The sequence below is a fragment of the Rhinolophus ferrumequinum genome, chromosome 24, assembly GCF_004115265.2.
Source record: "Rhinolophus ferrumequinum isolate MPI-CBG mRhiFer1 chromosome 24, mRhiFer1_v1.p, whole genome shotgun sequence".
NCBI classification, from domain to species: domain Eukaryota; kingdom Metazoa; phylum Chordata; class Mammalia; order Chiroptera; family Rhinolophidae; genus Rhinolophus; species Rhinolophus ferrumequinum.
In genome coordinates this window covers 8162118-8178738 of record NC_046307.1, presented here as the reverse complement: position 1 = coordinate 8178738, position 16621 = coordinate 8162118, and the positions used below count along the sequence as shown (strand labels likewise).

At 34.1% G+C, this 16621-nt stretch overlaps 1 protein-coding gene across 2 annotated transcripts in view; it reads left to right on the top strand.

Annotated features, from left to right (window-relative positions):
• FNIP1 (folliculin interacting protein 1) overlaps positions 1 to 16621 on the top strand; it is a 110530-nt gene that overhangs the window by 90114 nt on the left and 3795 nt on the right. For both annotated transcript variants that reach the window (XM_033096377.1, XM_033096378.1), the window contains 3 exons: positions 797 to 965; positions 11416 to 11613; positions 15373 to 15488. In XM_033096377.1, the coding sequence (XP_032952268.1) occupies positions 797 to 965; positions 11416 to 11613; positions 15373 to 15488 (483 nt within the window). The remainder of the gene's footprint in view (positions 1 to 796; positions 966 to 11415; positions 11614 to 15372; positions 15489 to 16621) is intronic.

The window sequence follows — 16621 nt, the reverse complement described above, 5'->3', positions numbered from 1 at the left end:
AGGATTAATGGCTAAGCTCCGTAGATAACCCAGAAGGCAGGAGAGAAAAGGTATGTTGGTATGAACCCTGTTTCCTCGAAAATAAGACCTTATTTTCCCTGAAAATAAGACCTGGTCTCATTAATTTTTGCTCCAAAGGACACATTAGAGCTGACTGTCGGGCTAGGTCTTACTTTCGGGGAAACACGGTAGGAGATTTCTTACTCCTTAGGAATTTTCAAGCCATTTAGGAGTGAATTATGCCCCCAAAAGGACCTATGCTGAGCCTGGCAACTAGGGAGAGATAATCACTGAGAAGGTAGGAAATGGCTGTTACAAATAAATTACGCCAAGATTAAGAGGAAAACAGGGAATGTACGTTCTGGGTCAAGTATACAAGAAAAATCATACTTGAGAAATGTTAGAAACCAAGCTTTGGGTTTGTGAGATATTTAACAACTTTGTTTTGGATGATGGTCTTCGTAATCGGATTGTGTTAAGAATGTGTTACATACACAAGGGACAGTATTCTCAAGTCTGTTATGAAAAAGTTACGCTCTTAAAGTCTATTATGAAAGAGATATGCTCACCTCCTTACGTAATTGTTCACCAGACCCTCTTCTTTAGATAGGAAGGAGTATTTTGTGGTCTGATTGAGCACTTAAGCCAGTTTTTATTTAAGAATGATTGTAATCTGAGTATATTTTGTAGAAAATGATGGCATTTAATATGGACTAGTAGAGTACAAAATTCTTTTTATTGGTACAATATGTTTATTACTAATTAGGTATGCCTTCTTTTGGGACCTTTCTTCCAGGTCAAAGTTAATTGAAGTGAGTGCTGTTCAGCCCAATATTGCCAATTTTGGGAGGTCCTTGTTGGGTGGATACTGCTCGTCTTATGTCCCCGACTTTGTTCTTCAAGGAATTGGGAGTGATGAGAGGCTCCGTCAGTGTCTGGTGTCAGATTTGTCTCACGCTGTGCAGGTGAGTGACCTTCACTGCTCTTGAATTTATTTAGAATGAACTCTGTTAACCAGTAGAACTCAGAACACTTCATTGTGTAACCCAATCATTTTTCTCTGAATCAGTTACTTTATATAATACCTGCGTGTTTGTACCTGTCACCATGAAAGCAAGTAGAGAGTTCCAGAAATCTATCCAAATGGAAATCTAAAATAAGGAAAGTACTATATGTATTTATAGACGTCCCTCACTAGATTATTTATAATATCAATAAAATTGCAAATGCCTAAATGTCAATGGAATTATTTCTTTAATTTTATTTTCAGATTATTCATTCCTAGTCTATAGAAGTACAATTGGTTTATTGATCTTGTATCCTGAAACCTTGCTGAATTCTTTTATTAGTTGTAGTTTTTTGTGTGGATTCCTTAGGATTTTTTACATGCAGTCTCATGCCATCAATGAATAGTTTAACATCTTCCTTTTCAGTCCGGACGCCTTTTGTTTCTTTTTCTTTCCTGGTTGTACAGGCTAGAACCTCAGTACAGTGTTGCATAGAAGTGCTGAGAGTGGACATCCTTGTCTTGCTCCTGATCTCAGAGAGAAAACATTGAGTCTTTCATTATTTAGTATGATGTTAGCTGTAGGATTCTTGCAGATGCCCTTTCTCAGGTGGACAGAGTTCCCTTCTCTTCCAGTTTTTTGAGTTTTGTTTGTCTCTCCCCCTTCTTCCTTCTCCCCCGCCACCTTTAAATCTTGAATGGGTGTAAGATTTTGTCAAATACTATTTCATTGTCTATTGAAATGATCATGTATTTCTTCTTTCAACGGTTAATGTGATAGATTACATAGATTGATTTTTAGACCAACCCTTTGTATTCCAGGGGCGACTATCTCTCTTGGTCATGGTATATACTACATTTTATATGTTTCTGGATCTGATTTACTAAGATTTTCTTGTAGATTTTTGGAGTCTGTATTCATGAGAGGTATTATTAGTCTGTAGTTTTCTTATGATGTCTTCATCTAGCTGTAGTATCGGAATAATACTGGCCTGATAGAATGAGTTGAGAAGTATTCCCTCCTCTGTCTCTCAGGGTATTCTGGAAGATTGGTATTATTTTTTCTCTAAATGTTTGATAGAATTCACCAGTGAAGCCATCTGGGTCTAGGCTTTTTTTTTTTTTTTTTTTTTTTTTATATAAGATGTTTTATTCAGAGAACCAAAAAACATTAAAAAACATATTGTGGAAGTAATACATATGAAACAATGTTTAAGTTATGATCATTGATGTATTTTTTTCAAATAAAGCTTTCATATTTATAACAGCAATAATAAAAATGTACATGTATATAGTGATTTACATCTAAGAAGAATATTCATAATCATTGTGTTAATTAAATGTTCTGATACTATTTTTAAAAAGAGTGGGCCGGCATTCAGAAGTCTATATTGATCAGGACAAATACAGCACAAATATTTAAAAAATACATTGCAAACACAGTGTCAAAGCCTAACTGTACTATAACCAGATTGTACTATAATCAGCCAGTTTTATATCAAAGGTCTTCAGGATTCAACATCTTAGAGGATAGACCAAAGAAAGACAGATGAGGTAAGCATCTATGTATGCTTCTACAAACAAACGAACTTTCTGGAAGGATGCAGAATTGAGTGCTAAGAGGAGTTACGGTAGTGAATATGAGGTATAAAGTGGAATAGAAGACTTTTTCTCTTATGCTTTTCTCAACTGTTTGAACTTCTGAAAATAAATATGTATTAGTTTTATAATTTTACAAAGGGTTTCTCCATTAATGGATGAATGGATAAACAAAATGTGATATATTCATACAATGCAATATTAGTCAGTCTTATAAATGAATGACATTCCAACCCATGCTAGCAATATGGATGAACCTTGAAGACATTATGCTAAGTGAAATAAGCCAGTACAAAAATAGAAACACTGAATGATTCCACTTAATGACATACCTATAATAGGCAAATTCATAGACAGGAATTAGAATAGTGGTTGTCAGGGCTGAAATGGGGAATTGTTGTTAATAGGTACAGAGTTTCAATTTGGGAAGATGAGAAAGTTCTGGAGATGGGTGGTGGTGATGGTTATACAACAATGCGAATGTATTTTTTTTTTTAATTTTTATTTATTTATTTATTTATTTTTTTTAATTTATTGGGGTGACAATTGTTAGTATAATTACATAGATTTCAGGTGTGCAATTCTGTATCACATCATCCATAAGTCACACTGTGTGTTCACCATAGGCTTTTTTTAATGAGAATATTTTAAATTGCTAATTCAATTTCTTGTTACAGATCTATTCTGATTTTCATTTTCTTCCTGAGTGTATGACTTACTGTATGACTGTTTTCCTGCTTCAGCAGCAGAGTTGAGTCATTGAGACAGTGATCTTGTAGCCCCTAAAGCCAAAAATGTTTTCTCTGTTTACAGAAAAAGTTTGCTGATTCCTATTCTAGCAGAAGGTTTGTCAATTTTGTTTATCTTTTTAAGGAAACAATTTTTGTTTTCGTTGATTTTTCTCTATTATCTGTCTTGTATTTCATTGTTTTCTATCCTAATTTTATTATTTCTTTTCTTCTGCTTGCTTTCAGTGTAGTTTGCTCCTTTTATAGTTTCTTAAGATGGAATCTTAGGTTATTTATTTGAAATATATTTTTCTTTTCTAATATAGGCATTTAAAGCTCTAAATTTTCCTCTAAGCCACGTTTTTACTGAGCCTCATAAATTTTGTTTTCATTTTCATTCACTTCAAAGTATTTTCTTAACTTCTCTTGCCATTACCTTGACCCATGGGTTATTTAGAAGTGTGATATTTAATTTCTAAATATTTGTAGAATTCTATAATTTCCTTTTATTGTTGATTTCTAAATTAGTTCCATTGTGGTTGGACAACACACTTTATCTGATTTCAGTCCTTTTAAATTTATTGAGACTTTTTTTATGGCCCAGCATATGTTCTGTCCTGGGGACTGTTCCATGTGCGCTTGAAAAAGCATAGCTGTAGGGCAGTGTTCTATAGATGCCAGGTCCTTGCTGATTTTCTATCTAGTTGTTCCTTCAGTTATTGAGGTAGAATATTGAAGTCTCCAGCTGTTACTGAATTTTCTGTTTCTCCCTTCAATTCTATGTGTCACTTTAAAAATTTTTTTGTTTTAATAAAACTCCCCCCATACCCCTTCCTTCCCCCCAAAAAAAACACCGGAAAAACAAAACGTTAAAAAGGAAATGAAGAAATCCAACTAGGAAATCATGGGTGAGAAAATATGGCTCAGTGAGCAAGCTGTCACTTAATTGTTAGCCCGGAAAGTTTAAACCCTCTGTCTGTAGAAAACTACCTAAAGTTGTAAATTTTGGTGTTTTATTGTATAGTAGGGAAATTATGGCAAATCCAGACAAAAACAAAGCTTATAAAGATAACTTATCAAACTCATGTTCTTTATATTTAAAAGCTATTTTGTTGAACCTTTTAATATGAATCAAATATTTACTGACATACTGTGTTCTGAACACAGTGCTAGTATTCCAAAGGATATATATGTGTAGATGAAAAATAAATAGTTTCTGACCTCAAGTTATTTACTTAGTAATGGAGAAAATAAAGCAAGTATGTAAGTGTAGTACAACGCCTAAAAAAATAAATACCTGAGGAAGATGATAATAGGTAATTTAATGCTTCATAGGAAGGAATTTACATCGATCAACGGTATTTGTCCTTCAGGGTGAAGGAACCATTTCTGTTTTTTTCAGTTCTGTCCTCCCAGTGCTTAACGTAATGCTCAGTATTTCTTGAATTACTTGGTTAGGAAATCCCGTGTGGGTCCCTCTAATGCTTTCTGTGCCCTCTTGTCCTTCTTTACATCTGATCTTAAGTCACTCAGTCTTTTTTTCTTCATCTGTACCCATTACCACATACAGTGTTCCTTGGTGTTCTCTGAAAGCCTGGCATTGGAGGGGGTTACTGTCTCCTGTTGAAGACAAAACATTTTGGTGTGAAGGGTTTCCACCTGCTAATTATTAGAGGAGGAGTAATAACAATAAGCACTTAGTATTTATTGTGGCCTTACTATGTCACTTAAATGTAATACCTCACTTAATCTTGTGATAATCCTTTGAGGTACTCCTTATTATCACTCCTATATTTCAGGTATAGCATGGAGAGGTTTTTAAGTTCCATGGATAGGGAATGGCAGAGCTAGAAATCAGTCCTTATCTGCCTGTTCTTAAGCTCCTGTGCCATGCTGTCTTTGAAACAGATGGACGAAGGTTAATACAGACACAAATAGTAAAACTGGCATTACAAAACTTGCGAGACTTATATTAGTGGTCCCAGTTCTGCTCTTGGAGTTCTATTGCTATGGTAAGGAGGATGAGTTTTTTGTCTTCTGCCCTCTGTTGTAGTAACTGGGTTTCTAAAAGTCCTTCCCTCTGATATTTTTATTTATAAGAAGATATTTATTATCAAAGCAGTATTACAGAAAATTTTGAAAAAATGAAAAAATACCAACCTTAATCTCAGCACTAGCAGGTTGTTGAATTTCTCATTTTTTCAGTCTTTTTTTCTTATTCATATATGTTTATTTTTAGTGGTCTTGGTTATTGTATACTTAAAGTTTCATCATCATTATATTAACCTGAGAACTATTTTTAATGTGCATACATGGAAAAGCATGGAGGAACCTTTTAAGACACAAGTAATGAGGATAGTACTTTTTTAAAAAGATACCATATTATTCTTCTGAACTATATTAATGAAGTGTCTTTTATTTTTTTCTCAAGTTTCTGAGAAAGTGTCATTTTTCTTACTAACAAATCAGTATGTGTTTACTTTATAAAATGTTGAAATGTATCAAAAGCTAAACACGGATTTTCCTAAATCTACATTCAGTGGCAGCCATTCTTAATATAAAAATTTCTTCCAGTCATTATGCAGTATGTGGCATTTCACAAAGCCCAGACTCGGCCTCTTACTACCTATGTGTCCTAAGACAAGATATTTAATCTAATACAGCCTCAGTTTCTTTGCCGATAATGAAGGTGATACTGTTTATATTCCAGACTTTTACTTTGTGGTGTTCTGTATACATTAGGCAGCCTGTGCCTTGTATCTTTTTGTCATCATTACTATTGTCTATGTATGTATGTGTATTTATACATACCATATACATATATAAAATTGAGGCCTTATATAGTATATAGTAATATATGCATATACATTTTTATATATACTATATACAGGAGGTATATAGTATATATTCATATACAGAGGAATTAAAAAAATGTGTACACATTTTAGGAAAGGAAAAACTATTAAAATTATGATACACAATATATACCGATAACAAAAGATGAATACAAGTCACGTTTGACTTCTGCAGTTACAAGAGGTGCTCAAAGTGGTTACCATCAGCATCCAGACACTTCCGATTATGGCGAACTACTGCTTGAGCAATGTTAACCAAAGTGTCCACTTGTATATGTATATTTTTGGCATCCCCGGAACATAGTTTTGATAAGTTTTCTTTACAAAGTTTGTTTTTATCTGTGTTTACTATAATTTCCCTACTATGCCATTACAACACTAAAATTTAATTTTTATATATAAACTTACATATTTTTATATGTACTATACATATATATAAAACGTGTGTCTGTGTGTATATATGTACACTATATATGTATATATGGTATTTCTATATAACATTTTATTAGTTTAAGGTGTACAACATAATGATTTGATGTATGTATATATTGCAAAATAATCACCACAATAAATTTAGTTATCATCCATCACCACAAATAGTTACAGATTGTTTTTTCGTGATGTGAACTTTTAAGACCTACTCTCTTAGCAACTTTTGAATATACAATACAGTATTGTTAAGTATAGTCTCCATACTGTACATTATATCTGTAGAACTTATTTATCTCATAACTGGAAGTTTGTACCTTTTTACCACAGTCACCCGTATCCCCTACCCCCATCCCACCTCTGTCAACCACACATCTGTTCTCTGTGTCTATGAGTTTTTTTCTAATTCCACATATAAGAGATATTATATAGTATTTGTCTTTCTTTATTTGACTTATTTCACTTAGCGTAATACCCTCAAGGTCCATCCCTGTTGTTGCAAATGGCAGGATTTTCTTTTTTTCTCACGGCTGAATAATATTTCATTGTGTGTGTCTGTGTGTGTGTGTGTGTGTGTGTGTATGTGTATGTATATACACATCCCAATCTTCTTTATCCATTCGTCTGTTGGCAGACATTTAGGTTGTTTTAATATCTTGACTATTGTGAATAATGCTTCAGTTAACATACAGATACCTCTTTGACATCCTGTTTTAATTTCCTTTGGCTGTATACCCGGAAGTGGTATTGCTGGTTCGTCTGGTAGTTCTGTTTTTAATTTTTTGAGGAACCTCCATATTGTTTTTCGTAGTTGGTTGCACCAATTTACATTCCCACCAACAATTCACAAGGGTTCCCTTTTTTCCATTCCCTTTCCAACACTTGTTATCTCTTGTCTTTTTGATAATAACCATTCTAACAGGTGTGAGGTGATTGCTCATTGTGGTTTGATTTTCATTTCCCTGGTGATCAGTGATGTTGAGCATCTTTTCATGTGCATGTCGGCTATCTGTATGTCTTCTGTGGAAAAATGCCTATTCAGTTCTTTTATCCATTTTTTAATCAGATGTTTTTTTCTTTTGCTATTGAGTTGTATGAGTTTCTTACCTATTTTGGATATTAACCCCTTATCAGATATATGGTTTGCAAACATTTTCTTCCATTCTGTGGGTTGCCTTTTCTGCCGATGGTTTCCTTTTCTGTGCAGAAGCCTTTTAGTTTAGTTTGGTTTTGCCTTTGCTGTTGGTGACAAATCCAAGAAATCATTGCCAAGATGGATGTTAAAGGAGATTACTCCCTATGTTCTCTTCTAGGAGTTTCATCATTTCAGGTCTTATGTTCAAATCTTTAATATAGTTTGAGTTGATTTTTTGTGTATGGTGTAAGATCTGAGTCCAGTTTCTTTCTTTTGTATGTGGCTGTTTAATTTTCCCCTAACCATTTATTGAAGAGATTATCCTTTCTCCATTGTGTATTCTTGGCTCCTTTGTCATAAATTGAGCATATATACATAGATTTATTTCTGCGTTCTTTATTCTCTATTGCTCAACTTTTAAAAGAAGTTTTCTTCCTTTTATCATTATATATAACATAGATACTGTTGCTATGTTTTATGAATTTAAGATTCTTTCTTTAAGCTAGATTACCCAGAAATGAAGTTACTGGCCAGTTTTTAAGGTTAGGGTTATTTTCATGTTCTTGATGCATGTTGCTTAATTTCTTCTCCAAAAGACTATGCCAGTTTGAACAGCAATTTGTATTGTCCCTGAGGCCTATTCCCTCTGCAACACTGGGGATCTCGTTTTTATTTTTTAGAAAGCTAATTAAAGAAAACTGGCTAGTTTTGAGGAAATACACTGGAGTTGACTTGGTACATTTTGAGTTTAAAAGTGCAATTTGCCAGGCCATGTCTGAATACCTAGCAGGCCACTAAAAAATTAGGTTTTGTAACAGAGATAAGGGAGTAAGTATTCACTAGTGAGGAGATCACTTGATGATTTGAGAATTTACGAGTATGATACTATTGTGATGTTGGAAGTTCCTGAGAGAAAAAAATGCTGGTAAGAGTTTGGATGAACTTTTATTGTAAATGTTACGGAACTCAAGAGAAGAAGTTTTAAGAAAAATAAAGCTTTAGATTCACTATTTCTCACTTACATGTACTTCCCATTTTGTGACTTGGAAGTATCTGAAGCTGGATAAAATTTAGTGAAGATTGTGGAGGAGGCCACTATAAAGTCTCAGTTAAGAATATGCTGCCGTTAGATGTAGGCTGTTTTTTCAGAAGTTGATGGTGAGAGTCAGATTGGTTAAGTTGAAATTTTATCAGATTAGAACATGGCATATGACAGCCCATTGAGTGAGAACAAGTAATTTTAAAATGAACGATTGGCACGATCCCTTTCTCCACCCCCATCCTCCCCCGCTTTTTTAACAACTCCTAAAGTGAGTTGACTTGAATTATTTCTGACCTCAAACTTGGAATTAAACCCTTCTCTCTTGGCAGACTACTGATTTGGGACCATTTTCCTTTTCCTTATCAAAAATTTGAAGAAAAACAAACAAACCATGGATTTTATAAATATTTTTGTTTGATAAACCTTTTAAAATATTAGCCACATGCCTTTTGATTGAGGAGCTATAAAGTTACTTCCTGTAATGGTTAATAACCCTTTAAACAAGGTATATTTCATAGCAGTTTCTCCATAATCTGTTTAGGCATTTCCTTGTGAGGATAATAGATGGATCCCCTTCATAATTCTCATCTCCTAAAGATGCCCAGTGCTTTTAGAAGTAGTATCTGCCTTTAACAGTTTGTTATTCTTCCACTTTGGATATTTGATCATGCCTCCTGTCTTATTTTTCTTTTATAAACATAGAGATACTTACATTAAAATACATGTTCATTATTATCTTGTTTCTTAAAAATGTAAGATACACCATTTCCAAAATTATATTTCAGTAATTAAGATGATGGATAGAAAAACGTTACAGCCTTCATAGGAGCTGAATAAGAAATATTTGAGTACTATTTTATAAAAACAAATGTGAAGTTTAGAGTTTCATGGAAAATCTTCACAACGTATCTTTTCAGGCTTTTTCTTTGCCATTATCTTCTTTCCACACTTTTCAATACCATTTTCCACAAATTTGGTTCACGTATCTATTTCTATCTCTGAGTCTTCTCATGATAGTTCCTCTTACAGAATTATCCAAATTCCTTTTCTGTTTATCACCAGGAAAATCCTATCCATACTTCAGTGTCATAGCCCTGTGTCCCTTCCACAGTGAAATGCCCAGTCACGCAGAACCCTCTTCTGCTACACCAGCACTTGATTCCTATTTCATCTGTCTTCACATATGTCTTCTGACATATGTCTTTATGACATAACTGACTATATGTCTTTTTATAGCCTGGCATATTTATTTTTATCTCCCTTACAAGACCATGAGCTCCATTGTCTTCATTTCCTTAGCATCGAGTAAAAAGCTTTATTCAAAGTGGTTGTTCATTAACTGGGCAAAAGGATATCCTTTGAGGGTACCAAACACGGGTTTATCCAGGAGCAAACTTACATTCTTAGCTATGAAATTCTAATAACAGTAAAAGCTAGAAAGGAAAAAGTCCCATTGGGTTTAAGTATTTCAAATTATAGTTTTTAATCTCAGTCTTATTGCTGCTGATGTATATGGCCAGTGTTGAAAAACTCCTTACCTTTCCCAATACAGGAAGCTGCTGAAGTGTTGAGCATTGTAGGCCATCATGATCTCTTCCTGATAGTGGTGCTGTGTACTTGTCATTGTTGGTCTTTGTATGTAAACCTGGGAAAGCCAAGGGCATAGCCATGTGCCTGTGGTCCTTTTATCAGTATATGTGAGTTAAAAATATTTTTCCTTATGCATTAAATTTTCTAATTATAAAAGTGTCATTTAGGTAAATGCTTGTGATAGAAATTCAAACAATATAAAGATATACAAAGCAAAAAGAAGAAATCCTTCAACTTCTTAATATTCCGTGCTTTTTCACAGAGATCTTCATGATAAATAGGTTGATTTGAGTATTTCCCTTCTTTTTTCTACACATTTTCATTTAGATGTAGATCTGATTTTTAAAAAATGTAAATGGGTAGTGTGTTTGTGTGTGTGTGTGTGTGTGTGTGTATGTGTGTGTGTGTGTGGTGACCTTTTTTCTCCATATTCCATATTAGTGGATTTGTCTCCTTTGTAACTATTATGCGACTATAGCCGCACCCTGGATACACATCTGGGTAAAACAGAAATGTGCTGCACACAGTCAGCAAAGTACTTCACATAATGAAGGACTAGTCCCCGAGGTGCTCAAGCAGTTTAATGCCTGACAGTCTGGGTTAGTTAGCACAGAACCTCACCGTTTACTTGTTCATGTGAGTTCCTATCATATCTATTTTTAAAAATTTTAGCTCTTTCAAGATAAAAGAAATTTCAATTTCCTGGCACCATAGTTTGCACTCAATAAATTTGTTGAATGAATGAATGACCAAAAGACCAGTGAAAGTTAAGTTCTGGTTTAAAGAATACAAAGTTCTTATAATGAATCTCGATCTAGAAATGATTTCCATAAGATATCTTGGGATATTAGTTATTGAGTTAATTAACTATTCCATCCTCCATCGTCAAGGATTCTTTGGCAGTAGCTTTCAGAATTTAATATTCTTTTATTCTGTTTTTGTTTAGTATATCTTCATTGCCTCATTCCATTAGCATTAACTTTGAAAACTTCATTTGCTTATCATAAGATTAATTCTTCTTTTCTTTTCAGCATCCAGTGTTGGATGAACCAATAGCAGAAGCTGTCTGCATTATAGCAGATATGGATAAATGGACTGTTCAAGTGGCCAGTAGCCAGAGACGAGTGACAGATAATAAATTGGGAAAGGAAGTACTGGTTTCCACTCTTGTTTCCAATCTGCTTCATTCCACTCTTCAGCTTTATAAACATAACTTATCTCCAAATTTTGTAAGTATGTGTGAGGCTTAAATTACTTTGAATACTCTGATAGGTGCCTATGTACTGCTGTTAGCTTCATCGTTTTCCTGAAAGAAGGTGTTATGGACTGAAGTTTTGTGTTCCCCTAAAATCCATATGTTGAAGCCCTAACCTCCAGTGCTATATTATTTGGAGATGGGCCTTTGGAAGGTAATTAGGGTTGGTTTAGGTCATGAAGGTGGGGCCCCCCAGGGCAGAATTAATGGCGTTATTAGAAGAGGAAGAGAGAGACTGCACTCTCTCCACCATGTGAGGACACAGGGAGAAGGCAGCCATCTGCCAGCCAAGAAGACAGTTTTCCGTAGAACCCTACCATGCTGGTGCCCTGATCTCAAATTTCCAGCCTTCAGAGCTGTGAGAAAATAATTTTCTGTTGTTTAAGCTGCTGAGCCTATGGTATTTTGTTATGCAGCCCAAGCTGATAGGACAGGAGGGTGTGTACATGTCTGTATCCTATATTCGATGATTTCAGCAGCTGGAATTCAGTGCTTGACTAGCATCATTTAAGGTATGGATGGACATGCAGTATCCCTGGGCTTTGTGCAGAATGTCAGCGTGTTCTAGACTCTCATTCTCATGTCAGGACTTTGAATAACTCCTCTTCATAATACGTAACCTCTTACTGAAGACATCGTTTCCAACTTTCAAGGCTCTTTTTCTTCTTAGGAGAACTGTAATAAAGCATAATTAAAAACCTCTGTAGAACAACATGATAAAGGCCATTTGTGACAAACCCACAACTAACATTATACTCGATGGTGAAAAACTGAAAATTTTATCCCTAAAATGAGGGACAAGACATGATGCCCACTCTCACTACTTCTATTCAACATAGTGTTGGCAAGTCCTAGCCAGAGCAGTTAGGCGAGAAAAAGAAACAAAAGGCATCCAAGTTGGAAAGGAAGAAGTAAAATTATCTGTGTTTGCAGATGACTGCTCTTATATGTAGAAAACTTATATTTCACAAAAAAACTGATAGCCCTAATAAATGAATACAGCAAAGTTGCAAGATATAAAATCAGCGTGCAAAGCAGTTGCATTTCCATACAATGGCAGTGAATAATCTGAAAAGGAAATGAAGAAAGCACTTACAATATTATCAAAGGAATAATTATTTAGAAGTGAATTTAACCAAGGAGGCAAAAAGACTTGCACACTGTAAACTACAAAACATTTCTGAAAGAAATTAAAGACATAAATAAATAGACATCTCGTGTTCATAAATTGGAAGACTTAGCATTACGAAGATGACAGCACTGCACAAAGTGATCTACTGATTCACTTTAATCCCTATCACAAATTCCAATGATTTTTTTTTTTTTTTGAAGAAATAGACCCATCCTAAAATGTGTATGGCATCTCATGGGACCCTGAAGAACCAAAACAATCTTGAAAAAGAAGAACAAAGTAGTAAAACTCACACTTCCTCATTTCAAAACTTATTACAAAGTGACAGTAATCGAAACAGTGTGGTATTAGCATGAGGACAGACATATAGACCAATAGAATATAATAGAGCGCCCCAAAATAAACCCTCACATACATGGCCAAGTGGTTTTTGACACGGGAACACTTCTCAAAAGACAAAGCAATATTTTCAACAAATCATACTGTGGAAACTGGGTATCTACATACAAAGGAATGAAGTTGAACTCTTACCTTATACCATATACAAAAATGAACTCAAACTTAAATCTAAACTTTAACAAACCTACACTTAAGTGCTAAAACTATAAAACTCCTTGAAGAAAACGTAGGAAATAATCTTCATGACATTGGATTTGGCAGTGATTTCTTGGATTTGACACCAAAAGCACAGGCTACAAAAGTACAAAATAGGTAAAACGGACTTCATCAAATTAAAAACTTGTGTGTAGCAAAGGACACTATAAACAGAGTTAAAAGACAATCCACAGAACAGGAGAAAATATTTGCAAATCATATAGCAGAAAAAAGATTGCTATCCAAAATATATAGAGAACTCCTACAACAAAGGAACCAGTCAATTAAAAATGGGCAAAGGGCTTGAATAGACATTTCTCTAAAGAATATATACAGACGGCCTGTAGGCATATGAAAAGATGTTAACATCATTAGTCATTAGGAAAATGCAAATCAAAACTGTAATGCGGTACCATTTCCCACCCATAAGGATGACTGTGATAATAAAATAAGTATTGGCCAGGATGTGGAGAAATTGGAACCTTTGTACATTGCTGGTGGGAAGGTAAAATGGTGCAGTTGCTGTGTAAAACAGTTTTACAGTTTCTCAAAAAGTTTAACATTGTATTGTCAAGCGATCCAGCAATTCTACTTCTAGGTTTATATGCAAAAGAGTTGAAAGCAGGGACTCAAACAATTGTACCATAAAGTTAATAGCAGTATTTTTCACAATAGCCAAAAGTTGGAAGCAACTCGTGTCTATCAATGAATGAATGGATAAGCAAAAGGTAGTGTAATAATACATAGAATAGAATATTTCAGCCATAAAAAGGAATGAAAATCTGATACATGCTATACAACATAGATGAACCTTGAAAACATTATACTAAGTGAAATAAGTGAAACACAAAAAAGGACAAATATTATATGGTTCTACTTATGAGATATCTAGGACAGGTAAATTTATAGAGACGTAAAGTAGATAGAGGTTACCAGCTGCTGGGGGGAAGGAGTGAATAAGAAGTTATTGTATAATGGGTACAGAGTTTCTGTTTGGGATAGTGAAAAAAATTCTGGAAATGGATATTGATGATCGTTGTACAACATTGTAAATGTACTTAATGCTACTGAATTGTGTGCTTAAAAATGGGTAATATGGTAAATTGTACATTTGTGTGTGTGTGTGTGTGTGTATATATATATATATATATACACATTTATATGAATTTTATTTTATATATATGTATTCTGTAAACATTTTGTTCTTCACTTAAGGCATCTTCAGCCCAAGTGAGCATTATAGAAAAAACATACACCACAAAAACAATAAGTATGCCAAGAAATGCATTCAGTTGTGTTTTTCTAAGAAGAAAATGGGTATTTATTATCTTTAATAGCTGATTTTCATTGGAAAGGGATACTCTGTATGAATTTAGTGTTTTAACACCTGCACATCATGGTTTTTTCCTCAAGCGTATATAGCGTAAGTTCACATGAAAAAAATCACCTAATTTAGTAAATTGAGCAAGTAAATGGATAACGAAATGTGTTTTAGTTTTTAATGTTCCAGCTTAGAACATCTCTCTTCCGAGGACTACATAGTATTGCCTGAGCTATTGCCAACTGTTTTCCTTTTAATCTACAGGAGAATGCAGCCTGTCTTATGTAAACACATTTGAAATATGTAAATTTACAAGAGTGTTATTTTATCAAATTTAAAATCAAAATATTTTTTAAAGTTCTGGAAATGGATAGTGGTGATAGTTGCACAACATTTTGAATGTACGTAATGCCTCTCAGTTGTACACTAAAAATGGCTAAAATGGTAAATTTTATAGTGTAAAACTTACCACTTTTAAAAAAACAAAATTGTAGAATCAAAATCTTTGATAGGAGCTAGAAAAAGGTTTATACTCTAAAATTACATGTGTTAAAAATGTGTTCCAAATTTTAGTTTATGTTGGAATAACGAAATAGAATTGTCAAAAACATGATGCTTAGGAAATCGCCATCAGTTCGAATTGGAAACCATTTTCTGACCTGTTCTTGGTTTCCCCCTAACTGCAGTGTGTAATGCATCTTGAAGACCGGTTACAGGAGCTGTACTTCAAGAGCAAAATGCTGTCCGAGTACCTGAGGGGGCAGATGCGTGTTCATGTCAAGGAGTTGGGAGTGGTTCTAGGGTATGTTCATGTTTCTTGTCTGGCTTTGCTTTCACATCACACTGTCTTTCAGCAAGAGATATTCCTCAGAATTGCCTTCTTTCCTTTTCAGTGTCTTTGCCTGTTAGAAGCTGGATACTGTTAGCACTGGGTTGCTCTATACCATAATCAAAGCAGACCCCTGTCTTCCACTGGTCTGAAAGGCATTGTGCCCTGTGCCATTACAGTAAATTGAGAATATAATCAGATAAAAATGAGTTAAAAATCTAAATGTTTGTCTTAGAAAAAATAAGTATATATTCATTTTTATTTATAAATATGTTGTAAACTTACCATTTCCAGCATCTGCCCTACCATCCAAATGAAATGATTAAAATAACGGCATACCGTGGAGAGTAATACATTAGCTACATATTATTACTGCTTCCCCATTATCTCTGTCTGTCTGCTCCGCAGTTATTCTTGGGAAGAAGACAAGTTTTCTAGCTAGTTGAAGGAGGAACAGATAATTGGTGGGAGGCATAGTATAGCTGTTTTCATTATGTTCTGTGATCACTTTTCATATGTTCTATGGCCATTATGTGTGTGTGTGTGTTTGTGTGTGTGTGTGTGTGTGTGTGTGTGTGTGAATAATGCTTTGAAATGCTAGTTGAATAACTTAAAACAAGCTAGAACTTTTGTCTAATTCAGCTTTTACCAAGGGAGAAAGAGCCAACATCAACGAGTAGCTACTATATGTCAGAAACCAAATTAAGTTCTTTTATTAATGTTTTAATGTTATTCCTTATCATCCAGATTGGAAATAGATGATTCTGTTTGTGTAATGACTTTATTTTTTAAAAAATTGTTGCTATTTTTAAAAAAATCGTTACTATTTTTTAAAGTAATGTGAATTTCACCAGAGTTTATAGTGCATTTTGGCATAAAATGAAAAGCAAGTCATCATCGTCTTTTCCCCAACTTGCAACCCTCACCCAAACAAACACGGTTAATGGATAATGTATAAGATAATGTATAAGGTAAATAATAGAAATTGGTTTATATTCTATATATTATTGTGCAACTTGCCTTTTAATATATCTTGAATATTTGTTCATATAAGCACATACTGATCTATGTCATTATTTTTAATAGCTATATAGCCTTCCATTATT